At 61.3% G+C, this 26,028-nt stretch overlaps 1 protein-coding gene across 2 annotated transcripts; it reads left to right on the top strand.

Moving 5' to 3' along the window:
* Positions 1-5: 5 nt before the first annotated feature.
* Positions 6-26,028, top strand: SLC38A8 (solute carrier family 38 member 8). Of its 2 annotated transcripts, XM_019413051.2 has the most exons (14): positions 6-107; positions 1,047-1,160; positions 8,405-8,486; positions 8,935-9,029; positions 9,262-9,452; positions 10,748-10,946; positions 14,047-14,188; positions 15,289-15,390; positions 17,411-17,468; positions 21,504-21,618; positions 22,409-22,556; positions 22,736-22,944; positions 23,641-23,692; positions 25,832-26,028. In XM_019413051.2, exons 4-14 carry the CDS (start codon positions 8,990-8,992, stop codon positions 25,923-25,925), a joined length of 1,350 nt encoding a protein of 449 aa, XP_019268596.2. In that variant the 5' UTR covers positions 6-107; positions 1,047-1,160; positions 8,405-8,486; positions 8,935-8,989; the 3' UTR covers positions 25,926-26,028. The 2 variants fall into 2 exon arrangements, with proteins under 2 accessions (XP_019268596.2, XP_019268598.2); XM_019413053.2 differs by lacking the exons at positions 6-107; positions 1,047-1,160 and adding an exon at positions 6,858-7,928.

Here is a 26,028-nt window from a genome sequence, read left to right as displayed (position 1 = left end):
TGTAGAAGACTCTTTTTCCGCCCACCCCGTTTCTCTGCAGACAGCCTGGAACGTGTCCGGGTCACCCTGCAGGGGCTGGGGTTTTTGTCGTCCACGTTCGTTTTAAGGTATGACTCACGTGCTACGCCATCCTCCAAAGCGTCCGATTCGGTGGCTTTCAGTGTATTCGCAAGGTTGTGTAACCGTCAGCCCTGGGGTTCCAGGACATTTTCATCACCCCCAAAGGAAACTGTTGTCATTAGCAAATCAGCCTCTTTTCCTTCCCTCCCGGCCCGTGGCAGCCCCTCACGTGCTGCCTGTCCTGAACATTTCCCACACGTGGGGTCACGCGACACCAGGCCTTGTGCTGCCCCTCAGCGTATTTTCAAGACACGCCCGTGTGAGAACACGTCCAGGGTGTGGTGGCGTTTCTGGGCCCGTGCACCGGCCCGCTGTGCGGACGGACCCCTGTCGTGTGTGCGCCTCGGGGGTGGACGCGGGAGCTGCCCCGCTGTGTGGCTCTTAGGAGTCCCGGTGCTAAGGGTACTCGGGTACGGGCTTCTGTCTGGACACCGGTTTTCAGCTCTGCCGGGTGTGGTCCCCGGGAGCGAGGGGCTCGCCGCGCCCTGTGTCGCTTTCGTCAGACTTTCTGGCCCGAAGCCAGCACACCATTTGATATCCCCAGCAGCTGGGCACGAGGCTCGGGTTCCCCGCGTCCTCGCCCTCCCTCGGCCATCTGAGCGCAGCAGCCAGCTTCCGTGTCGGGTGGTGTCTGTGCTGGGGTTTGGATTTGCGTTTTCCTGAAGCTGAACGACGTCGAACGTCTTTGCGTGTGCTTACGGCCGTCTGCGCGTCTTTAGAGAAGGGTCTGTTCTCTAAAGCCAGTTTCGGCTGGCTTTTCTTTATCACAGACCCGTAGGAGCGCCTCGTGGGTTCTGGGTCCGGGTCCTCCTCGGTGTGTGGCTGGCGCATCTGTCATTCTGTTGCTTGTCTTTCCACTTGCCTGGTTGGCTCCTTTTTGAAGCATGGAAGTTTCTAACTGTGATGGAGGCCGTTTTACCCGCCAGGTGCCGTTTGTAGGAACCCAGAGCCTAATCCAAGGGAGCCTGCTGATTTTAACCCTTGCCTGTCCGGTCTGTTTTCTGGGTGCCAGCCGGCTGACCTCGGCCTTCAGGTCACAGGTGAGGATGCGCTGACCTGAGGGGTAGAGGCCGTGTGGCATCAGGGTGCCGAGGAGGTCCTGGGAAGAATAAGGCCCAGGCCGAGGGCTGAGGGAGGAGTCACTAAGGCCCAGCGCTCCCTGTGACGGGCCATCCTTGGAGGTCACATTGGTGACCTTGCAGTTCTTAACTGCACTCTGTGGCTATTGCCTCAAGACTGGAGGCGTTGCTTAGGGCCCCACCAAGCTCTCTCTGCCCCAAACAGCCCCCAGGGCGGGAGCATTTCGCACAGGGCAGCCTGTGTCCTCAGGTGAGCAGTGACCGGAGGGTAGCGTCGGCCCATCAGAACAAGGGGCTTGTGCACGGTCAGTCATGGGGCCTCTGGTCCCCCGCCCGTCCTCCACAGGCAGGGACGGCTCCCCGCCTGCTCCTTCGGACCGTGAGGGCTGGCCCGTGGCCCGTCTTCATCCCGCAGGCCTCTGCGACAACAGGTCCTCCGAATGAGGACGTGGCCTCGGCGTGAGACAGCACGCTGCGGGAGCTGGGACTGGCTGGGGCACCCAGGCCTTGTCTCAGGGACAGCACACCTTCAGGTTATTCCAGGGAAGCCTGAAATCTGGAGTATGTTGGCAAATGATTGAATTAGAGAAATTTTTTGTGACTTAGGCCGTCCCTCCATCTCTGTTGCTAAGTTCTCCTAACAGCAAGGGCAACGTGGTTGTGGAATGAAGTTCTAGACCCCAGAGCGGTGAGCTGGGACAGTTAATCTCCACGCTGGTTGAAGGCCTTGGGTGCACCCGTCTCTGGCGACTTGGAGGTCTCATCCCTGAAAGATGGAACTTGGATCTGGCAGCGTCTCCTGTTGGTGCCAAGATCCCTCACCTGGCCTTCGAGGTCGGCATTCGCATGTGTCCCTGGCCCTTGGGGCTGGCTCTCCCGTTTAGACGGGGTGGACCTTGCCAGCCCAGCATCGAGCGCTCTCACGGCCGTCTCAGGGCGCACGCGTGTGCGGTTTAGGTGGGGCAGGACAGGAGGAGGACAGAGATCGGACAGGCGTGAACACAGACCGCACACTGAGACCAAGTCACAAACAGAAGAATCGTTAGCACACCAGGCTTCTTAGGGACCAGCTCCACGCAGGGAACCCGCCTGGGGTCTGACGTGGCAAAGTGAAGCTCAGCAGTGACCACGTGAAGACCGTGGCGGGTCTTCAGATACAGGGTGGCTTCGTAGCATCCTGAAGTTCTGGGCGCGGATGGGGGTGCCCAGGAACTGGCAGCTGTTCTGTGATCTGCCTGCCCAAAGTGCTGCGATAGAGGTGTAACGGAGAAGGAAGGAAGATGGGTCCTTGCCGGTCTGCTAGCCAGAGGGGTGGCGTCGGGAGCCGTGTGCCAGGCTCGCTGTGCGTTCATTTTTCCTCTCCAGGCACAGCTGGGGGCTCGGCGGCGCGGGTCCCACCTCACAGAGGCAGTGGCAGCCGGAGAGGGGCTCCGTGCCTTGCCCAGAAGCACACCATTGATGCATCAGGATCAGAACTAAGCCCGAGCGCCTCCCGTCAGGGACAGCGACACACGGGGAGCATGACGAGACGCAGAAGCATTGGACGGAATCGGCGAGGGGGGGACGGCAGGGGACGAAGCAGAGTGGGGGCTGAGCTGAGAGAGAGTTCTTCATGGGGGAGCACTTACCCAGAAAGGGACTGAACCTCTGGAGAAAACCGGTTGACGGGGGCCCGGAAAACAGGCCCTCCCCAGAAGGGGCCTCAACAGGCGCTTGCCCTGGGGATGGCCGGGTCCACCCGGAGGCACGTCCTGGAGAGGATGTCCCCACCTGGCGCAGGTGTTGAGCTGCAGCCCTGGCCGTAGCCCCAGGCCGCGTGGAGTCCAGCTCCGGCCCGGCCACTCCCCGCTGTGGGCCCTCTCCTCACCGAGTGGCACTCAGGCGTGTCAGGCGTGGTCGGCGACAGACCATCCCGTGGTGACAGACGTGCGTGATGGCTGTGGGCCCGAGCTGGGCCGCCTGCCTGCTTGTAGGGGACCCTTCGTTGCCCTGGCGTGAGCTCTCCTTGTCCCAGAGAACACCTACACCTTTAAAACAACAAAGACGAGCAGTCGGCTCACCACGACCACAGGTACACCTGGGATTCCTGGGGGCCCTGGGGGCCCTGAGAGGCAGGTTCATCCCTAACTGTGTGAGCTCTCGGGAGCCAGTCAGGGGCCCTGTCTGCATGAACCCTGAAGGTGCCGTGTGACAGGAGCGGAAATGGGGACAGCTGGGTGCCCCCGCGCCACCCTCAGCCCCACCTGTGTGAGGGACGCGAGGGTCTGAGGTCTTGCACCTGCCCGTAACCGTCCAGTGCTCCCCCAGGAGGAGGCCCCGTGCACGATGGCCCCGAGGGCACCTGCCCCAGCCACGTGTGCACTCCCTGCATCTGCTGGGTGCTCACTGCCTGCCTGGCATCGGCTTGTGTCTTTTTTTTTTTTTTTTTTTTTTTTTTTAAGTTTATTTATTGTCGAGAAAGCATGCACTAGTGGGAGAAAGGCAGAGAGAGAGGAGACACAACCCAAAGCAGGCTGTAGGCTCTGAGCTGACAGCAGAGAGCCCGACGCGGGGCTCGAACTCACAAACCGTGAGATCATGACCTGAGCGGAAGTCGGACGCTCAACCGACTGAGCCACCGGGCACGCCACACCGGCCCGTGTCTCATGTGCCTTGTGCCTCCTGGGGGTCCCAGCACCGTGTGATGCTGTCACCGCCATTTCTCAGATGAGGAAACCACGGTGAGACCAGCGTTCGAAGCCCAGCTCTGACCTGGGCCTGAGGCCCCTCAACACAGGGCTCCTTCCCCTTTCCCTATGGCGGGAAAGATGCCCACTTTCTGGTAACGATGGGGGTGCTGCTTAATTTAGATCTGCTGGACTCAAAATGGAGTCCGGGAGTCTCATAAATAGATTAAATAGAAGCGTCCAGAGAAATAGCAAAATTCTCGCTTTTTTTCTTAACGGTTGGTACTACCCACATAAGCGGATATTAACACACAGGATGTTGGTTTCATCTGTTGGCGGCCCGAGGGCAGTGCGGGTGCGTATCTTAGAAATACAGATTCCTGGGCCTCGCCCCAGACCTACTGAACCATAGGCTGCGTGGGGAGAGCTCAGCAATCAATTTTAAAAGCTCCCCAAGGTGAACCGCTGGCATACGACCCGGCTCTCCTGCGGCTGGGCGTAGACCCAACCGAATCGCAAGCAGGTGTTTGAGCCAAGTGTGTACGTGGCAGCCCGCGGCCACGCGACTCCCAACAGCCAAAAGCCGCAGATGAGCCAGAGGTGCGTCCGCAGATGAGCCGAGGAGCAGAAGGTGACCCGTCCGGACGCCAAGGAATGAAGCGTACTGATCGCAAGCCTCGAGACCGCCCTGCTGAGCGGAAGAAGCCTGACGCCAAAGGCCACAAATTGTGTGATTCCAGAGCAGGCAAACGCAGGGACAGAAAGCGGGCGGGGCGGGGGCAGGGACCGCTGATGGGTAAAGGGGTTTCCTTTGGGGGACAAAAGTCCTAGAACGGGGTGGTGGTGACGGTTGCACAACATCATGAGTATACGGAGTGCCACCTGGCCGCACGCTTGAGGGTGTTAAGGTGGTGGCTTGTGTGTGTGTGACATAACCACCAAAACCCCCACGTCTCCCCAAGGGGTTCTGGTACCAGGCGAGGTGGGAGCCCCTGGCTTGGAGGCTGGGAGAGGCCGTCCGGCCGTCCAGACCCCAGCATCAGCACGGGCCCAGGGGTCAGAACCCGATGATAGAGCCCCTGCAGGGGCTGGGCGCCCTTCTCACCACCTTGCCCTTGCCGTGGGCCTGCTGTCTGGCTGCTGAACCCCCCCGGGCACTTCCTCCTCTGGCTGAGAGGCAGGGTGCCGTTCCCTCCCTTCCCCCAGAGCCAGATTCTGAGACCGGGCCCTCATTAGAGGGAGGGGACAGGACAGCAGGACTTTCCAGGGCCGTGCCCTGGGCCCTGTGTCACCTGGAGGCCCAGCCTCCACTCTGCGGAAGAGTGTGGGGCGGGGGTCCACGGACCTCCAGCCTGAGGGGCGCCGCCATCAGGGCCCGGGGTGCCCGGTGGACCCGTTTCCTGCTGCCGCGGTAACAAGTTTCTGCAAAGTTGTGGCTGAAAACAAAGCATTTTCTCCTGCGGTTCTGAAGGCGGGAAAGCCAGAATCAGTCTCACGGGCTAAAGTCAGGTATGGGCAGCGCTGATTTGCTCCGGAGGCTCCCGGGGAGAGTCCGTTTCCTGGCCTTTAACAGTAGCGGGTTCACCCCGCCCAGGGTGCTGCCCTCGGCCAGGGACAGACGCACAGACGCTGGGAGAAAGGAGGGGCTGCGGGCTCAGGAGCGCAGGTGAGACAGGGACCCTGCTTGCCCAGAGCCGAGCTCCTCCATGCGCCTCAGCAGCTCTTGGGGAGCTTTCTGGAAGCCCAGATGCCCGCCACAGCCCAGACCAATGTCATCCGAAGCCCTGAGCCATGTGAAGAGTTCCTCCAGTATTCTCGTGTAGCCGGGGTTCAGAACATTGTTCCAGAAGCCCAGAATCAGGCCGAGGTAAAGACACATCGGTACCGATGGTGGAGTTTGACACGCCCCGTTCCACACACATCTCTCACTCCTGTGCCGAGAGCACAGAGAATTCTCAGGAATCCCCGGAACAGCCCTGTAGGGTGGGATCTGCTGTGATCCCATGTCACCAGTGGTCCCAGCGAGGCCCAGACCACAGAACCAGTGCACAAAGGGAGCCAGGGACTCTGGCTCCTGGGACCTGCCCTCATCTGTCTTCCAGAACATTCTAACGGGTCTGGGGAAACGAGCGAGGTCACTCTCTCCCTGAAGTTCTGAACCTGTCATGTGGCCCGTACTCTGGAGAAAAGAAGGAGCTGGACCCTGGAGAACAACCCTTGATGACAGGCGCTCCCGTGCGTGGGCGCCGGGCCGAGCCGCCACCTGCCTGGCCCACGGAGGCGCCAGCTTGCCACCTCACTGGCTCCCTTGTGCTCCAGAGCCGCCCGCCCACACAGATGGGGCCCCCAGGGCGCCTCTCCACAGCCCAGAAAGGTCACGGCAGCCCTGGGAGGCCGGCAGAGTGTATCAAAGCGCCTCAGAACTAAGAGGTTTTCCTCCTCGAGTGGAATTTCACAGCCCGGTGGCCAATTTCTAAGTCATGCACGTTAATGGGCAGCTAATGAGGTATCCAGGCAGGGACCTGGAGGTGCCCCAGGCTCGCAGAGCCCAGATTAGGGAGTACAAAGCCAGCCGCTGGTGAGGGAGGAAGCTAAATCATCTCTCCCTGCGCCTCGGGGTGGATGGATGTGGGCGGAGGGTGCGAGCTATGCGGATTTTGAGCCCCAACCCGGCTTGGTCTGCGCCCTCCACCTGCCGCCCCCCGTGCCCGGCATCCTCCCCATCGGGCCGGGCCGATGACCTCCCTGCGCTCCTGGAAAACCTCGACAGGGAAGAGGTGGGGCTGAAACGCCTGGTCCAGCAAGAATGGCCTCTCCCAGGTCCCTGGGGGGACCCCAGAACCCAGAGGCCTTCCCGGGGCCCCTGGCTGAGCCTTCACACAGGGACTCCCTGCTCCTCCGATGCCTCCCTTCCCCTGCCCTTCACCTTCCTCCAGGGAGCCCTCCTGCAGCTGGGGTCTCGTGGTCACCCCTCCTACTCTTTGGACCCTATTTGTCTAGTCCTGGTCTCTTCATACGTCGGCCTTTCCTTCAGAACGGAGCCCTTCTCTTTCGCCTCTGACTCGCTGTGAGTCTGCGTGCGTCGAATGAGGGGGCACTCAGGCCCCAGCCCCATGGGGCGCAGTGTGCCGAAGGGTGGCCCCTGTCGTGCTGAGTAGTGTGCCCTAGAGCCTGTGGATGTGACCTTATCTGGAAAATGGGTCTTCTGCTTTGCAGGTGCAGTGAGGAAAGGATCTCGAGATGAGATCATTCTGGAATGTGTGAGTGGGCTCAAATCCCAGGACGGGTCACCTCCCACGAATAGGAGAGGACACAGACACGGGGCGGGTGTGGGAAGATGGCACCCGGAGGGACGCGGCCACCAGCCCAGCACCTCCTGGAGCCCTTAGGAGCTGGACAAGGCAGGAGGGATCACGCCCTGGAGCCTTTGGAGGGAGGGCGGCCCTGCTGGGAGAGGATAAATTCCCATTGTTTTGAGACCCCCAGCTGGTGAGTTTGTCAGGGCAGCTCCAGGAGGCTACTTGCGTGGGGGAAGTCACGCCTTTTTCTCTCTTCTGGAATCCTACTCTCACTCTCTGATTCAGTGCCTCCCGTCCTGGGCGCTGGCAGCCGGGCAGGGTGCGGGGTGAAGCAGGTTTTGGGATGACGCAGCCAGGGTTGAACCCCGGGCCGGTCACTTGCCAGCGGGCCCGTTCTGAGCCCCCTGCTCCACCTGCCTGAGCTCAGTGCCCGCTCTGTGTCGAGCACTATGGTGTCACCCCCTCGGGATTCGCTGTGGGGGACCCAGTGAGACGCCCAGCGCCGGCTACAGGGCCCGGTTCCCAGCATCGCTCACTCGGTGAGCGCCGGTCCAGCTGTGCGCTCCCGGGCCACAATCCCGGCTCCCTTTTCGCATCCATGCCTGCCACTCAGCAGGTCAAACGCTCACTCAACGCCTCTACGCGGAGCCTGCAAAGACCAACAGTCTGCTGGTGACACGGTCAGGGGACGGAGACCGTTGGAAACCACATGGAGAAAAGGCCCTGGGCGCTGATCTGGTGTCTGCCAGATAAGGACTGATCAGGTGAGGCTCTGGCTCCGGAGATGGTTCACTGAAAGCCGCAGTCCTTAAGAGGGGGTCCCTGCACCCGCTGTATCCGCGTCACCGGGGAGCTGGGTAGGAATGCAGATTCTCAGACCCACGGAGTCAGAAACCGCTGGGTTGTCTGTCACACAGCCCTCAATCTGGGTTGTCACGCACCCTCAAGGGGACTCGAGCCCGGGTGCCAGGAGTAAAGCAGGTTCACATTAGAATTCCGGATGTGACCTTCGTGGACCTGTGTTTTCCCGAAGGGGACAATTTCCTGTATTCTGCCATCTCCGCGGACAGCACAGCAGGTCGGAGAAGCGGTGTCTACTCAACGTCCGGTCCCAGACCAGCAACGCCCGCCTCCCCGGACCTCGGGAGTGATGTGGAATCTGGGCTCCACCGAGGGGACGGTGAATTCGAATCTGCCTTCTGACAAGACCCCAGGCGATTCACGTGCACGTTCGTTTCAGGGGCCAAGCACCTGCTGACTGCCTGGGCCTTTGCACGCACTTGAGTCCACAGCGGGCCCCACAGCCCACTGCGAGCGGCAAGGTGGGCACACGGACCCCTTTGTGGATGGAAACTAGGCTTGGAGAGATCACATGGTCTAGCTGAGCTCCGAGCTCTTAACCAAGCCCCCCTTCCTCAGACTGGGGGGCCTCGGAGAGGGATCCTGGGCCCAGGCCATTGACTGAGATCAGGTGCAGGCCTGCCCCTCCTGCTCTCCCAGCTGCCCTCCATCAGACCCTCAGCAGCCAGGAAAGCCCCGCCTCCTGGGAGGGGCCTTCACCCGGGTGGGGGAGGGGAGGGCGTCTTAAGACCCCCTCCTCAGGCTGGCAGTCGCAGACGCTGTGAGCTCTTGGGACCGGTGGCTCTGACCTCTTGTCCTTGTTCCCCTTGGTGTTGAGACATGACCCCAACACGTGCTCTCTAGAGCTCCCTTAATTCCCGAATCATCTCCCCACCTCGGGCACAGCTAGAACCTTCCTTCTTCCACCAGCGGGGCCCAAGAAATGCCGCTGAACCAGCTGGAGCGAGCCTGAGCCCCGTCCCTGATGGCTGACAACTATCTGATCTTGAAGCCTGGATTTGGGGGTAAGGGTGAGGGGCTGGGGTGGAGGCTCGGGAGAGGAGGGTAGGAGGTGCCCCGGTGAGGATAAACCGGGGCCTGGGAGCGGGTCACTTAAAAGGGCAGCCCGAGGCAGCCCGTGGCGTGGGGCTGTTGGGACAGATGGGTGACTCTGATTTGGGGAGCGAGACCAGTCATAGCCAGGAAGGCAGTGTGAGAGGACTGCGCCTCTCCCCCCCGCCTCCCTGCTGCTTCTAGCCATGGAGGGACCGACGGCCGGCAGCCCAGGCCTCGCGGAGAAGCCGGTCCCCGCGGCCGCCAGCCCCTCTCTGTCCTCGCTGGGCGCTGTCTTCATCCTCCTGAAATCCGCGCTGGGGGCCGGCCTGCTCAACTTCCCCTGGGCCTTCCACAAGGCGGGTGGGGTGACCCCCGCCTTCCTGGTGGAGCTGGTAAGCACCTGCGGAGCATTTTTCGGGGCGGGGGGGGGCGCGGGTCTCCTGGGGTGGGATCCAGACTGGAATCCTCAGCATCCCTCCTGAGGGGCTGCCTGTTGTAGAAACGACCCCTTTGGAGACTCCCGTTTGCGTCCGCTCTCTGCTCAGCTGCCGCGGGCCGGGGTCCTCCCACCGCAGCCCCGAGTGGCGAGCACCCCTAGGCTGTTGCGGGTGGGGGGGTGGGGAGGCGCCTGCCTCAAGTGATCCTCTGCAGGCGGTCACCTGGCCAGTCGGCTCCTCTCACCGGCTGGTTACAGCTCGATGCTGAAAGTTGAGCTCTGCGTGCGGTCGGATCGGGTGTAAGATGCTGTGACCCCCACACCCCCATCCCCCCACCCCACACCCGGCCTGGCCCGCCGCCCCGTCACAGCCGTGCAGCCAGTCCTGCCAGCTGCATGTGGAGCCTGAACTCCCTTCTAGAAAGGCCGGGGCTGGACAGCCCCAGCGGAGAAGGGCCGCTCGTTAGCACAGCTTCATTTTATTTGCGAAGATTCTCTTTCCGCAGCTGATAGCAACAGCTGAGTTGTGTGGGGAGCTGGTCCACAGACGTGATCTTAAATGCCTTTTTATGGCGGCCAGCTGATCGTGGCCACGGGGCCTTTTCTGTCCTTCGGGAAACTGCCCGGTCCTAGCTTGTGTAGTGTCCGGCCTATGAAAATAGGTAACCGTGGGACGATAGGGCAGGAGTTTCTTTGGGGGACAGGACACGAGAGAGCTCCGGGGCACGGTGGTGGGTTCTCAGTCCTGACGGGTTAGGGTTGTACGGGTGGATCGGTTGTATCTCTTCCAACGATACGTGTGTTCTTTTAACCCACAACCCACGGGATTTTAGGAGAGTAATTGAGACTCTCTGGGTTTCTGAGATCTCATTTATCCAACTGGGGCAGGATAGTAGGAATCCCAGGTGCAAAGACATACAGCCCGAGAGGCCTGGACAATCGCTTGCCCTGTGGCTCTGATCTCCGGGCAGGGGCGGGCCTGGTAGCATATTGGGTAGAGGTCCCTGGTCTCCAGGTGGCCTGTGTGGGTGACAGGCCTGGTGGAGAGCGATATCAAAGTCCCAAGGGTCTGGGGCGCCTGGCAGGGTCGGTCGGTAAAGCATGCGCGACTCTTGATCTCAGGGTTCTGAGTTCAAGCCCCATGTTGGGCCCCGAGCCTACTTAATTAAAAAAAAAAAAAAAAAACCTGCGGGGCAGCTGGCTCGGGTGGTGGGCTGGGGGTCACCCTGGCCCCACGGTCCTGCTCCGCAGGTCTCCTTGGTCTTTCTCATCAGCGGGCTGGTCATCCTGGGCTATGCTGCCTCTGTCAGCGGCCAGATGACCTACCAGGGTGTGGTTGGAGAGCTGTGTGGCCCGGCCCTGGGGAAGCTGTGTGAGGCCTGCTTCATCGTCAACCTGCTCATGATCTCCGTGGCCTTCCTCAGGGTGATTGGGGACCAGCTGGAGAAGCGTAAGTACTGGCAAAGGAGTGGAGGGCACCCCCGGGGGACTTCTGGTTGATGAGCGGGATGTGGGTACTGGGGGGGCCTTGGGGGGACAGCAGAGGCCAAGGCCACCCCTGAGCTCCTTACATTGTGGCAGAAGGAGTGGTAATGAGCACCCTGGGAGTCATGGAGCGGGAGGGGCCGTGCTGGATGTCTAGTGGGGAGAATCCAGTTTACAGATGGGGAAGCCAAGCCAACTGCAGAGAAGTCCCTTTGGAGAGCGAGCCAGTAACACCTTGAATCTGGGGATGGACGTCCAGGCCTGAGCCCAGGCCCCCTTGGCTTCTCATCCCCCATGGACCATTTCCCTGCAAACTCTGCTAGCCACATCGTGCCCGCTTTGATAGGTTTCCTTTTTGTTCTCTTCAGCGTACTTGCGAATTCTTGCTGGGATTTCTTCCTGGACTCACGGGTGTTGACGGCTTGTGTGGTTCAGTTTCCACTTACTTGTGGAGTTTCCTAGATCGCTTTCTGGTTTCTGCCTTAGTTGTGCCACGGTCGGAGAACACGCTCCATGCGGTTTCAGTCTTTGGCCTCGGAGACTTGCTCTGGGCCCCCATGTGATCAGTCTTGGTGGGCGCTCCGGGGGCCCTTCAGGGACGTGCCTGGTGCAGTTGGGCGGAGTGTTCTGGAATGCTGCATCGGCTCTAGGTGCTCCACGGCTTGGATGAGATCCTCCCGAGCCTCCCTGATTGTTTTTCCAAATGGAGTTACTCCCTCAGGTGGTGAAAGGCGAGCGTGCAAATCAGCTGTGTTTGCAGGTTGGTGTGTTTGACCCTTGAATTCTGTCCATTTTGGCCTCCTGGTGCTCGAAGCTCTGTTGGCAGGCTCCCACCCGTGAATTGTCCCATGAGGATCGTGAAAGATCGCCTCTCGTCTCTGGTAATTCTTTGCCTTCAAGTCCAACCTCTCTGCCACACGTCTAGTCCCTCCAGCTTCCCTGAGTGTTTGCCTGGCTTCTCCCCCTCCTCTCACCCCCCGCCTCCGGGTCTTTGACTGTGAACCTAAAGGTAACTTGGGAGTTTCAAGTATGTTTCCTGCAGACATCACGTAGTTGGGTCTTGCTTTTTTCTTTCTTTCTTTCTTTTTTTTTTTTTTAATCGTCTTGACAGTCTCCGTGTTTAACTGGAGTGTTGCAATTTTTAATTGGAAGGTGGTTAACCATACGCTTGGATTTTGGTCGTCTGTTTTGCTATTTCTTCTGTCACTTGAACCAAAGGCCCCAGTGCTGGGGGTCCCGAGGTTCCAGGTGCCGTGTCTTGGGGGGGGGGGTGCTTGTATCCCGAAAAGCACGGAGGTTGGCGAATCTGAATCTCCCAGTGGATAAAAGGGGCACACAGAAGCGCCCTGACTCTCGGCGTGAGGTGGAGGTCATGTCCGGTTCCACCTCTGGGCAGAGGTGGTTGCACCAGAAGGCAGCTGGAGTGATCAGAGCAACCTTGAGGACGCAGACCTCCTCCACGGGCTCTGGGCAGATGGCCTGGGGTGTGCTTGTGTGTTAGTGGTTAGAGGGTTGGGGGTGTGTTGTCTCTGCAGGCTTCTTGGCAGGGGGGCCAAATAAAGACTGGGGGTGCCTGTGGCGGGTGGGGTGCTTGGTGTCCTTGTGTGCAGTGGGTACCGATGACTTAGAAGTGACAGGTGCTGAAAGACGTCAAGGAACGTTCTAGAAAGTTGAGGGCTCGGGAGGGGCTGCTGGAGCCCAGATGTCCGAGCTGGGATCCTGGCTGAGGAGATCTAGATGCAAAAGCGGGGCTTGTGTCCCTTCCCAGAGGCCATGTGGGTCTGGCACTCCCTGAGGTCTCTGTGCACCTCTGCGTGCGTGCATTCCCCTGGCGTCTGTGGCCCGGAATGCCTGCTTTGCTCTCGTGCCTGGTGCCTGTGTAGAGTGACCTCGGGGTGGGACCCTGGGACCCCTCCCCCACCCCCCCCAGCCTTGCAGAGGTTCGGTAGAAACAAACTACTCGGGTAAGGTCTTGGCTTCTGTGCGTGGCTGGCTTGCATTTAGTGAACAAAGAAGGGTCACAGTCCAGCACAGCAAGCGCCCCCAAGTGGGCCGTGAAGCATCTCTCAGCTCCCAGCCCTCCGCAGCAGGGCTGTGGGGACCTGGGAGGAGGGACACCCCCCATCCTACCCCCCTTTCGAGCCCCAGGCCATCTTGCTCCTCCCCCAATGCTCTCCCCTCCCCCATGGGCCTTGCCTCTTCTGTCAACTTCAAATTCTGCATTTCATTGTGGGGGGGGGGGGGGGGACACCGGTCTGGGTTCTTCCGTTCCCCCTACTGAGAGGTTGGTGGGAGGCTGGGAGGAGTGTGTGTCCCTTGCCCCTATCAGCATGGGCTCTGAGACGACATTGGCCCAGCAGACTATGGCAGATGTGACATGGTGCCCGTTCCAGGCCCAGCCTTTAAGCGGACAGTTTCCCCCGGGATCTTCGGGAGCCCCCAGCTGCCCCGGCGTAGCCTCCTGGAGGGTCCTTGTGGGAGAGACCCCAGGACTGCAGGGAGGGCTCAGGCGTCCCCACCAGACACCCAGTGTCGAGCCATCGCGGACCCTCCAGACCAGCCTACCCGTGGGCCATCCACGCACCCCCACGTGACCCTAGCTGGTCCCACGCGGAGCAGAACTGGCCGGCTCAGCCCTGCCCTAGTTCTCCTCCAGTCCCTGGCGTGTGACAAAGCCGTCGCTCTGGGCCACTGTTGTGGGGGGTGGGGGGGAGTTTATCAGGGGGACGTTTACTGGCTCTCAGTACCAGCTCCCCCCCGACAGGCTCATGAGCAAACAGAAAAGCATCTTTTATGAGCGGATTAGGGCCCAGGTGCCTCAAGGGCAGGCCATTTGGCCTCTTCCTTGTTGCGGCCCCTCTAGCAGAAGGTCGCCGAATGGCTGTTGAATGAACCTGCGGCAAGGTTGCTGCCCCCGTGGTGGCATGTGACAGGTGGGGCTCCTTGCCCCTGCCGACCCCGGCCCGCCCGGGAGCAGGGACCCCTGTGGCTGGGGCTCTGTGCCTGGGGGGTGCTGGGGCCGCAGCTCTGAGCGGTCCCCACCCTCTTGCCCTCCCTGCCCTCAGTGTGTGGCTTCCTGCTGCCCAGCGCCCCCCCAGCCCCGCAGCCGTGGTGCGTGGACCAGCGCCTCACCCTGACCCTGCTCTCCGCGCTGGTCATCTTGCCCCTGTCCGTCCCGCGCGAGATTGGGTTCCAGAAGTACACCAGGTACGGGGGTGGGGGGGGTGGGCTGCAGACGCTTCCCTGCCAGGGTCCCCACCTGTGCCGGCATCTGCAGGTGGGGGGGTGGGGACGGGGGGTTCTTTCTGCCAGGGATTAGGGGGGCGGCCAGCTCTGGTCCTCCCCTTTTGGAGAAGAGAAAAAAAAGGGACAGTTACCCAAGTAGCACATACGCGGGGTAGAAAACAGAGATAAACAAGAACGTGTATTGACGTGGCTGCTATTCTGTGATTTCATTATTACAGATGGTTTATGTGCACAGTCACGGGGAGACCCCAGATATACACTTGGGTTCCACCTTGCAGTCTGAGGTGTTTTGGGTTTATTTTTTTTTAACGTTTATTTGTTTTTTGAGAGAGAGCACAAGCAGGGGAGGGGCAGAAAGAGAGACACAGAATCCGAAGCAGGCTCCGGGCTCCGAGCTGTCGGCACAGAGCCGGACGTGGGGCTCGAACTCAAGAACTGCATGAGATCGTGACCTGAGCTGAAGTCAGAAGCTTAGCCGACTTAAAACTGCCCCTTTATATATAAATTTCGGAAAATAAAAAAAAAGCTTGGCGAAAGGACTCACCTGAGTTTGCAACCTGCCTTCCCCTGTTGCGTCGTGAATGCCAACAGACTTTTTACCTTAGAACTAGAATGGGGAGAGAGCACGTGGGGGACCCAGGTCCCCTCTGGGCTCCAGCCCTTGCCTGGCTCTCCTGTCGTGTCAGCAAGGTCAGGGGCGCACCCCGCTTTGGTGTGGCCGAGCCGAGGGCGTCCCGGCGTGGGTGCCACATCGGAATGCTGTCTTGTTGGAGGGATGGGGGCTCCCGAAGCTCTCGGACCTGACGGGTGTCGGTCTGGCTGGGAGCTCGACGCCTCTGACCCCTGGGCCTCAGACAGGCTTCCCGCTGTCCCCATGGCACAGACACGGAAATCGAGGCTCGGAGCAGTGGGGACCTTGCCTGACACCTAGCCGACGTGGGCCGCGCTGGCCCTCAGACGGTGCTCTGTGTCACCCCGGGCTGCGTGTGGCAGGGCCCGTGTTCCCGTGATGGGGTGGCTATACCGTGGAGGCCCCTAACGCCACGTTCCGTGTGTGTCAGCATCCTAGGCACCCTGGCCGCCTGCTACCTGGCCCTGGTCATCGTGGTGCAGTACTATACCGGGCCCCAAGGCCTTGCTCGTGAGCCCCGCCCCGCACAGAGGTGAGTGTGAGGGGGCGGCCGTTCATGGCTTCCTGCGTGAGGCCGAGAGGTGGGGGTGGGGAGGGGCTGTCCTGCAGAGATGCTGCGCGGTGCCGAGGGCTTGGGGTTTGCTGGGAAGCCACTACGGGGCTGAAATCAGATCTGCTCGTGGCAGGGCCACCTCCACGGGCACGTGACCAGCAGTCACCCAAAAGGGCCCTGCACGTGGCTGAATGGCCTGCTGTTGCAATCCTGAATTTTTTTTTTTTTTAAGTTTATCTTTGAGACACACACACACACACACACACACACACACACAGTTCGAGCAGGGAAGGGGCAGAGAGAGAGAGGGGGAGACACAGCATCCGAAGCAGGCTCCAGGCTCCAAGCCGTTAGCCCAGAGCCCGCCGCGGGTCTCGAACCCGTGAACCGTGGGATCGTGACTTGAGCCGAAGTCGGGCGCTTAACCGACTGAGCCCCGCCGGGCACCCCGCCATCCTGAAATTCTTCCCTGAACAAGGTGCCAGCGTGTTCATTTTGCACCAGGGCTCCACGAACTTCGTGGCCTCTTCTGGCCGACCGATTGGAAGCAGGACCGCAGAGAAGAGGCTGGGGCGACTCTGAGCTTTGGGCTTGAGCGCTGGGAAAGGTGGCAGTGCTGTTTCCTGGGGTGGATGAGACGGGAGCAGGGGCGGGGGGAGGAAGTCACGTGGGGACATGTTATGTTGGAGGCGGTTCTGAGACCTCCGATGAAGACGTCAGGTGACCAGTCAGACCTGTGTGTCTGGAGGTCAGAGAGGGGTCCAGACTGGAGGGAGAAAGGCCGTGGGTGTCGGCCCCGAGGGGGCATTTGGGGCCGCCAGCCTGGGTGAGAATGGTACGCTGAGCCAGTGGTGGCCAGTCTGGCACCAGGAGGTCAGGGACAGGAGGAGGAGGTGTTGGGAGAAGAGAAGGAAGGAGAAGGTGCAGAATGGGTTAGTTTGGCGGGGTGGGGGTGGGGGAGTTGTCACTAGTGCCTCGAAGGAAGAATCCTTCCTGCCCCTTCCAGCTTCTGGTGGCCCCGGCAATCTTTGGCGTCCCTTGGCACATGGTTCTATCCCTCTGTCTCTGTTTCCATCATATAGGACCTTCCCTTGTCTGTGTCTGTCTGTTCTTCTGGTAATAGCACCACCCCACTCCAGTGTGACCTCAGCTCGTTTTCCCTCATGACCTCTACCAAGACCTTGTGTCCAAACAAGGCTTTGTTCTGAGGTTCCCAATGGATACAAACTTGGGGGGATGCTAGTCAACCCAGCGTAGAGGAGGATAGAAAGTGGGCCTCAGCAGTCAGCAGAATTTCAAGAGGGTTGGGGTGATGGCCGCCAAAATGCTGTTGCTGGGTCACGTAGGACTGAGTCCCAGCTTTGAATTTAGCCAAGGAGGCTGCTGGTGATGGGACGAGAGTTTCATGAGGGCGGGAGAAGGGGCTGAGGGTCCCAGTGGATTGGGCCCAGGGAAGAGAGTTCTTCTGAGAAGGGGAAGAGAGGAGTGGGCAGGAGTTGATGGGGGAACCAACACCAGCAGGTGCTGCTTATATCTCACTCCGCTCTGTCCCCCCAGGTGCCAGAGGCTGGTACCCAGAGCTTGTCAAAGGGAGCTGGGGGTCCTCATCTGGGGGCCCCTGAGGGGGGCCGGACCTCAAGGCTCTGCCCTGTGTCTGGCTCCGTCCTCTCGGGCAGTTTGGGTGGTGGTCAAGCCATCCTTGCCCTATTGGATTTGATGGATGCTGCCAGTGCCCCCGCCCCCGACCTCGATGGAAACGGAAAGTTGGGAATTCCTTGTAACCTTGTCCTGCGTGGAGAAGGTCAGCTTAGCAAATGTGAGCACAGGTGTCTTTAGAAGGTGCAGTGTGCCACACGCATCCTTTTCCTGGTAATTAAAAAGCCTGTCTCACAGCCCGGCTCAGCTACGTTTTCCTGGTATTGTTTAAAACTCCTCCTCAAGTGGCGGTTGTTGTGAGTCGAACTTTTTGCGACAAACCCCTGTTCTTGTCCGTTTGCAGCCCCTCCTCCTGGACCTCCGTGTTTAGTGTCTTCCCTACGATCTGCTTCGGGTTCCAGGTAATGGCCGCGTGCGGGTGGAGGTGCGTGGCTTGGGGGGCTGTGGTGACTCTGCTCCCTCGGGAGAGGGTGGCCCTGTGTCAGGAAAGAAGGTGGAAGACTCGCTACGGGGCGAGGTGGGCGGCCTCCTGGAGGCTGTGCGTGTCGGTTGGCATCTGGGCTCGGTGAGGGGTGAACCGCTGTTAAACCTGGGCACCCGGCCTCTGCCGACACCAGCAGCACATCTGTTGGGTCTGGGGCAGCGAGTGGGGCTCCGGAGCTTGTTCCCTCCTCTGCGAAATTCTCCCGGGGCCATCTCCCTGACTGGGGACCTGGTGCCACCCGCTTAGACGGAACGCCTTTATGCAGGTGGCTGCTGTCCCTGGCGCCTGGGGGAGGAAAGATCCTGACTCGGGAGGCGTTGGGGGGCCGGGAGGTGTACCGGGCAGAAAAGGGGAGTTTGTGACGAGTGGCACAGAGTGAGGGCGGGCCGAACTTTGGGAGGCGACAGGCGAAGGGGAGTGGGTTCACCTAGTGAGCCCGGGAAGGGAGGGGGCCGCAGGCAGGGGTGAGGCGGCGGGAGAGCTGCAGGGGTGAGGTCGGTGCCCCCCCCCTCCGTGGTGTTAGAGGGGTGCAATGGAGGCCGTGGGCTCCTCCCCCGAGGGGGTTTCCAGTCACCTGGCAGGTGCTCCCTGACTCGTTTCATCCATTGTTGATTTTAGGAAAGCTTCGCCTCCATCCTAAGAACAGCCGCCCCCGCCACCCCCAGATACCCCCAGACACCCCAGGCGGGTCTCAAAGTAAAATCGAGTTCACAGGGGCAAGTGGTGTTCGGCCCGACAGCTGTGCCTTCTCGCCTGACTTGTTCCTCCCCTGCTCTGTCCTCCAGCTCCTGTTTGTGCTTTTTCCATCTTGCGTTTTCTTTGAGGATCGTTAAAAAAACAACAACCCTGGAACGTTTCCATTTATCCTCTTTATAAATCAGTCGAAATATCGCTTCTGGGGCTCAGCAAGCCGCTCGCAGGAACGTCTCCCATTTCTTCTCGCACGCCCCATATTTTCAAAGAGCTAAAGCGACGATTTTGTTGTCAGCGGTTTGGCCGCGGCCTTCATCCCTCTCTCCCGCGCCCGGGCACCATATGGTGCGGCAGGCTTGCGCCGCGGGGGCCGCTTTCCAGATGCTTCCGAGGGCTGCCCCCCTCACCTTTGCCTCGGCTCCGTCAGCCGGTTCTCCTAGCAACCGGGGCCTGGGCTGCGGTTTCCAGGGACACGGGAGGCAGCGATGAAGAGCTGGGAGAAGACAGACGCGAATCGCAGGGTGGGGGTGGGGCTCAGGCCAGAGGAGACCAGGATCTGGGGGTGCGGGGGTGGGGGCGGAGGGCAGTTGAGGGTGAAGAGGGAGAGAGAGGAGGAGGGGCGGCCTGCTGGAGGGGTGGCGCGGGACGGGCAAGTCTCCTGTTGGCCTCAGGAGCTCTGACCTGGCCAGACCGCTCCCCGCCCCCTCGAGGGAGCAGCGGGGCGCCCCGTCCAGCCTGCAGCGCAGCGCGAGGGCCGTGGAGGGGCAGACGTGGGGCGCGGGCTCAGCTCCCAGCCAGCTCGCCACCCCCGGGACTTCTCCGCGGCTGCTGTTTTTAAACAGCCGTGTTGAGGTCTAAGTCCCGTGGCAAACAGTTCACTCATTGGCCGCAGGCGACTCAGAACGCTGGCGACGCCCCGAAAGGAGCCCTGTACCTGGGGCCGGCCGGCCCCCACGCCCTGGCACCCACGTGTCTCTCTGCGGATCTCTTTCGGGCGTTTGATTCTAAGGGGGTCCCTTGGTCCCGGCTTCTGTCCCCCAGCGTGCTGCTCTCCACGTTCGCCCCTGCCGTGCCCTGTGCCGCTCGCTGCCCCCCTTCCTGTGGCTGCGGGGTGGTCGTCGGCCGCATTGAGTGCAGCCTGCAGACCGCTCCTCAGCCGGTGGACGTGTGACCTGTTTGCGCTCCCCGGCCAGTGTGCTCCTTCGCCTGCCGTTTCTCCTGCCCTGGGAGCAGAGAGCCAGTGCCATCCCAGCCCCTGTCCCAGCGGGGCAGCCCTGTCCTTGGGAGCCATGTAAAATCTGGTGTAAAAGCAGGAGAAACGGCCCAGGGGTCTTGGGACAACCTGGGGGGAGGGCTGGACGATATCCTGCCACAGCCGAGCGTCTTGTCCCCACCCCTGCGCTTGGCCGTGCCCTGGAGACCCCCACCGCGTGGCGTCCTGGGTGACCCCAGAGTCTGTGGGCCTTGGGGGTTGGTGTGTACTCGGGAGCAGGGATGGGGAGACAGTTAGGGAGACTCCCTGTCATGGGCTCTGGGCCGTTCTGGGAGCCATGCAGATGTACCTGAGAAATGCCATAGGGGTAGGTACAGGAGGCGGGAACCTGGGTCCCCTGGCTTCCCCTGGTTTCCCCTGATTGAGGCTCCCCTTGAGGATAAAGCCCCCAGGGCCTGGCTGAGCCAACCTGCAGCCAGCAGGCTCCTGCAAGGTCAAGGCGGCCTGGGGCAGGAGTGTCGGGGGGGAGGGTGTGTGTGCTCAGTCTCCCCCGGACGCGGCCCCTGCAGGGGAGTTGGGGAGTGAGTGTGTGTGTCCCCCACCTCTCCTGAGGGCGTGCCCCTCCCCATCATGCTCCACGAGGCGGGGGGGGGGGGGCTATGTTTGCTTGACTACGTGGCATCTCACACTGGCACCAAGTGGGACTATTAAGCATTTGAGTGCTGGGGAGCCGGGGGTGGGGGAGGCTTCCTGCTTGCTGGGTGGGTTAATGGGTGTGTAATTGAGTCCCCCTGGAACGTTCTTTAGCTATGGGCCGGGCTCTGTGTGTGGCCTGAGCTCAGAGGCATAAGCGAACCCAATGTCCTCGCCCTGATGTAGCTAACAGATCCTGAACAAGCAAACCCAGATGTGCTCGGGAGGGGAGGGGAGGGGTGGGGAGGGGAGGGGAGGGGAGGGGAGGGACACAGGGAGGGACACAGGGAGGGACACAGGGAGGAGCTCAGTCCTGCTGGGGAGAGGTTTCTGAAAGGAAGGGTAGGTTCTGGCCGTACCAAGAGAGAATCCCAGGTAGAGGACCCAGCAGAAGCAAATGTCCTGAGGCAGCAAGGAGGAACAGAGGTGAACTGAGCTCAGGGGTGAGGAAGGCGTGGCTAGCAGCCTGGAGAGTGGGCAGGAGGAGGTGATCCGCATGTTTGGTTTTGATCAGAAGGGAGTAAAGAGGCTGATGCGTGGAAGGAACCATAGAACAGTCTGGAAGCCATAGGGGGCATCAAGATAAAGTCTTGCCTCTCAACCCCGGCTGTGTGGCAGTCAGGGTCTCCTGGGCTGCTGGTGAAATGCCGCTGCCCAGGTCCTGCCCCAAGTAAATGAAGTCCTTGACGTTGGCCATAGGTGTTTTATATTTCAAACTCCTCATGACATTATTAAGTATACGTGAAACATATAAATCATGGCTGTGTCTATTCCCGTGCAACCCTCAGCCCAGTCAGGATCTAGAATGTTCCTGGTAACCCCACAAGCTCCCTTGTGACCTGTCCTGCTCCACAGCAGCCCCCTTCTGTCACCGGAAGCGGTAGTTCTCGACTAGGAGCAGTTCTAGGGGGCCATTGGGCAATGTCCAGAGACGTTTTTGGTTGTCACAATGATGGCGGATGTGTTCCTGGCGTCCAGTGGGTCCCCACCAGGGATTTTGCCCAGCATCCTGCAGCACACAGGACAGCCCCCCCCCCCCCCCACCAGATGTCAAGGGCGCTGCAGTCCAGAACCCTTGCCCCAGGGTGGTTAATTTGTAACCGGAACTTCATGTCCCCGGAAACAGGTTTTCTCCTCTTGCTCAGCGTTCCGGCCGCGAGGCCGTCCTGTGCGAGGTTGTGTTCGTCCTTCAGGGCTGTGTCGTATTTCCCGGGTGACCGTCTGCCGATCTCCCTGCTAGACTTTCTACTGTCGGCGGACCCGTGGGTGGCTTCCTGTGCTTTGGGGCCCGGAGAGGTTCGAGGTGGCTCCCGGTGCCTCGGGCGCCCCCTGAGCCCCGCCCCTGCCTCGCAGTGTCACGAAGCCGGGGTGTCCATTTACTGCAGCATGACCCATCGGAGCCTCTCCCATTGGGCCCTGGTCTCCGTGCTGTCCCTGCTGGCCTGCTGCCTCGTCTACTCGCTGACAGGTAAGGCAGCACCAGCACACCGCGGAGCTGGGCAGGGGGCGCGGGAGACCCCGAATCACGTGTGCCCGAGGAGTGCTCACCGCGTGCCCGGCCGCGCCGTGCCGGGTCCGGGAGGTGTCACAGCCCTCGCCCGTTTACTCCTGACCCCCCTGGGAAGTCCCCATTTCACGGAAGGAGTAGCTGAGCCTCAGACGGCTTCCGTGGCTTGTCCGGCAGGGCCCCCCGACTAGACGTGCAGAGCTGAGACCCTGCTGGTACGCTCCACACCCTGCCACACAGATGTCCGATGGGACGGTAGTGACCGTCGCGTGGCATGATCTCTGGGTAGCGATCTACAAAACGCCCTTGTGGCTTTGACGGACGTGGGTGCCCACAGACCTGGGTTCCAGGCAGAAGGGTCTCCGAGGGGCGCGGAAGTGGGCCTCAGAGACGGCTGGGACCTGCTTAGGGTCACACAGCGTGCCCCTGGCACAGCCCAGGTCTCAGGCCCAGGCTGACTTCTGGCTGGCTGCTTCCCTCCCGCCTGGGGCTTTGGAGCCCCTGACCCGGGGAGCCCTTGGGCCGCTGCAGTGTGCCAGCCACTGTGGCCCACCGTGGTCACCCAGGAAGCTTGCTGGCCCATGACGCCGTCAGTTGTGGGAGGACAGCACGGGGACGCAGCTGCCGTGTTACGCAGCGCCCGCTGTCCGCGGCGTTCCCCGTGCTGTGCCCCCCGTCCACGTCTCCCGCCGGCGCGGCGCCCTTCTAATCCGCCCCCCTCCCCCGGCCTTCCGCCCTCTCGGCCTCCCAGGGGTTTACGGCTTCCTGACCTTCGGGGCCGAAGTTTCTGCGGACATCTTGATGTCTTACCCAGGCGACGACGTGGTCATCATCGTGGCCCGGGCCCTCTTCGGAGTGTCCATTGTGACCGTCTACCCCATTGTGCTCTTCCTGGGGAGGTGAGGTCCGGCCCGCGGGGACCTTGTATGTCGGTGCCTGCTCCAGACTGAGCCGCGGGAGGGTCGGTGCGGCCCTTGGGGAACGGCGCCCGGTGACGGGCCGGAGCCCCGCTGGGGGTGCACGGTGCCCCGTGGGGGCCGGCGCGGGGCTGGAGCCGCCCGTGGTGTGTGGCCTTCAGGTCAGTGATGCAGGATTTCTGGAGGAGGAGCTGGTGCCTGGCGTGTGGGCCCGGGGCCCTGGTGGAGCCCTCGGGGCCGTGGGTCCGGGTGCCGCTGACCGTCCTGTGGGTCGCCGTGACGCTGGCCATGGCCCTGCTCCTGCCCGACCTCAGCGAGATCGTCGGTATCATTGGCGGGATCAGCTCCTTCTTTATCTTCATTTTCCCGGGTGAGGCCCCTGCTCGGCTCAGCTCTGCCCGGTCTCCCCGTGGGGGACTCGAGGGTCTGGAGGGTGGGAGCCCCGCCGAGGCTTTACTGACCGGACACGGGCCATGGACTGTACATGCCTTGAGTTAAACGTCTCCGTGACCCTCGATGGGCGTACCCGCTGGGAGTGCTGTCGTCACCCCATCCTGCAGGTGGTCAGAGAGAGGCCCAGCGGCCTCCCGGGGCGGGGCGCAGGGAGTGCCGGGTCAGCCTTGGCCTTGTCCAGTCTCCGGTGCCACCGTGCACTGTGGGATTTCTTTTTTTCTTTTCTTTCTTTTTTTTTTTTTTTTTTTTTTTTTTAACCTTTCTGGGCACGTGAAATTTACGCGGTTCAAAGGTGCCCTGTGAATGTCGTCTTCTTGTCTTGGTCCCCGGACCTGGGAGGCAAACACGATCTCTGAGACGGGTGTTTCGTACAAAACCTTCCCCGTGTGGGTGGCTGGAGCTCCAGTCAAGGAGGCCTGAGGCTTTTTGCAGCCTGGGGAGCCCGGGGGACCTCCCAGAGGAGGCGGCGCTCAGGGCTTGTCGTCGGAGAGGCTCAGGGGGGCCGAGGTGTTAGGGGGATGGTGAGCTGGGTCTGTGGGGACGGGCTCTCGAGCTCCAGGCCGCTCTGGGTTCAACAGTGGAGAGCTGGAGTGGCCCCGTGTGTCCTTTGCAGGTCTGTGCCTCATCTGTGCCGTTAACGTCCAGCCTGTGGCTGCACGCGTCAGGTCAGTGTCCCCAGACCAGGGTGGCAGCGTGGGCGCTTGAGGGGCTCAGAGGGAGCAGAATGGGAATGTGGCAGGGCCCACGGAGGTCAAGTCCTGCCGGTGAGACAAACGACAGGCCACGGGGCTTGGCTTGTCCACGGTGACACGGTGTCCGAGCCAGGAATCGAACCCCTGCCAGCCACACTGGGGCCCGCCCACACGCTACGGGTGCTCAGCCCTCCCTTGCCCTCAGAGGGTGATCGTCTCTGCCGCGAGCTGTGGCACAGGCGGGTCCCGTTGTGCGGAACCCTGCGTTGCGGAGGCCGTGTGGCCGGAGGGGTAACACGTTGTGTCTGCAAGGTAGCAGGTCTTGGCTGGACCCTTGCTCAGTGCCCGGCCCTCAGTCCTCTCCTTACGATACCAGGATACCCATCCTACAGACGAGGGGGCAGACGCTTGTCCACAGGCACGTGACAAGTCAGGGCGGCGCTGGGACTCAACCCGGGCTGACTGGGTCCGGGCCTCGCGCCTGCCTCCTCCTCCCTGCTCCACGATGTGGGTTAGACAGAGGCTTTGGGGCTCCCCCTCTTTCCCAGAAGAGGGCCCTCATCTCCAGGGTGGCCTGGGCTATGACTGGGGCCCTGTCCTTTGCCCTCGAGGGGCCCAGCTGACCCCCCGAGAAAGAGAGTGCACGCACGGGTTTGCCACACCTCAGCAGGGGCCTGTGTGGCTCTTCCTTCCCTTCCACAGATGTGGGAACTGAGGCCGAGGCAGGTAAAGGGACACCGTCCTACGTTTGCCGGGGCGTTTAGCACAGCAGAAGTGCGTTTTGTCCCAGCCGAGGCCGCACGTCCACAGTCAAGGTGTCGGCAGGGCCAGGCTCCCTTTGAAGCCTCTGAGAGCCGCTTCTATTCTTGCCATTTCCTGCTTCTGGTGGCTCCAGGTGTCCCTGGCTGGTGGCTGCCTCACCCCCATCTCTGCTCCTCTGGGGCTCTCTGCCTCAAGTCCCCATGTGCCTTTCTATAAGGACACCTGTCACTGCCCTGAGGGCCCGTCCCAAACGCAGCATGATCTCCTCTCCGGATTTTTAACTTCGTTACATCTGCAAAGACCCTGTTCGTAAATAAGGTCACGTTCACGGGTTTGGGGTGGACACGAATCCTGGGGACTGCCATTCGGCCCAGGACAGGTGCTCCTGTGTTCCAGCAGCCAGGGGCTTGGGTCCCCCCAACCGGAGGCCAGTGTCTCTCTCCTTCCCTCCCGCCTCATCGAGCCCCGGCCTGGTTTTCCCACAGCCGTGGGCAAGGCTTCCTTCCCTTCTGGGGGAAGAGCTTTTCTGGATGTCTCTGAACCTGACTCGGGCTTGGGGCGGCCGCGATGGTCTGGGGCCTCCTACGTGCGGCTGTTTCTCGGCAGTGGTCTTTGAAGGCCCTGCTGCTTCTGTTTTGTGCCTGGATCCAAGCTCACAACAGTTGTTACTGGTGGGCTTTGAAGGTATTTTTAACTCTAGAGCTGCCGTAGGGCCTCTGATCCCTCAGAACCGCTCTAGGAGCCTGCAGGCCCGAGAACATTCCCCACGCTCTCCCCACCTCCGTATTGGGGGCGTTCACGATTCTGTCTCGCTGGAGACTGTCTTTCCATAACATCGGGTCCTGTGGCCTTTGTTAATGGGGCCAGAAATGTGTCCGGCCGCCCTCCCGTCTGTAGGAATTTCATTTCCTTGTCTGCACGGTCTCTGTTGGTGCGTCGGGAAGCTCACAGATGTGGCCTCAGTGGCTGTCAGGGCGACCGCCTCTGCCCCCGTGGCCAGCCGCTGTCCCCATCGTGGGTGACTTCGGGCTTTCTGCTCCTTCATCGTTTTCAGGGGGGCTTCATGCCCCTCCTCCCGTTGCCCCCAAAGAGAAGGGACTGGAAAAGGGTCTCCCTCCCCCAGGGGAGGAACGGGATTAACAGAGGCAGTGAGTGGTTTTAATCGCAGGGGGCCCTTCTCTCCCATTGTCTTGGAAACCCATCCCGACAGGTGGGGGGGAATACTATGGGTTTTCCTTCCAACTTGGTGGCTCTCCTGGCTTCGTGTGATCAGCCTTCGGCATGCACTTGGCTGGTCTGTGCAGAGCTCCGGAGGAGAGCGTGCTCGATGTGTATTTCTTGGCCTGGCAGGTGCTGTTTGGAGGCGTGGGGAGTGGTCTCCGTGCTCGTGGGCACCTTCATCTTCGGGCAGAGCACGGTGGCAGCCGCCTTGGAACTCCTCTGAGCGGGAGGGGGTCGGCCCGGCCCCCATGGCTGCCCTGGTGCGGCTGCCTGCGTCCAGCTGTGCGACCCGTGTCCTTGCCTCATAAAGATGCTGGAGAAATGGA

Source organism: Panthera pardus, unplaced genomic scaffold (genome assembly GCF_024362965.1).
Source record: "Panthera pardus isolate Hobbes unplaced genomic scaffold, ASM2436296v1 HiC_scaffold_19, whole genome shotgun sequence".
Taxonomy (NCBI): domain Eukaryota; kingdom Metazoa; phylum Chordata; class Mammalia; order Carnivora; family Felidae; genus Panthera; species Panthera pardus.
Note: the sequence above shows the minus strand (reverse complement) of the source record. Positions and strands in the feature narration are given on the sequence as shown.

Bases quoted from the DNA above. Each gene is read 5' to 3' on its own strand.
- SLC38A8 (XM_019413051.2), top strand. From the start codon at position 8,990: ATGGCTGACAACTATCTGATCTTGAAGCCTGGATTTGGGG. The intron at 10,947-14,046 runs GTAAGTACTGGC...CCCTGCCCTCAG, and splicing joins TGGGGACCAGCTGGAGAAGC to TGTGTGGCTTCCTGCTGCCC. The intron at 23,693-25,831 runs GTCAGTGTCCCC...TTGGCCTGGCAG, and splicing joins CCTGTGGCTGCACGCGTCAG to GTGCTGTTTGGAGGCGTGGG.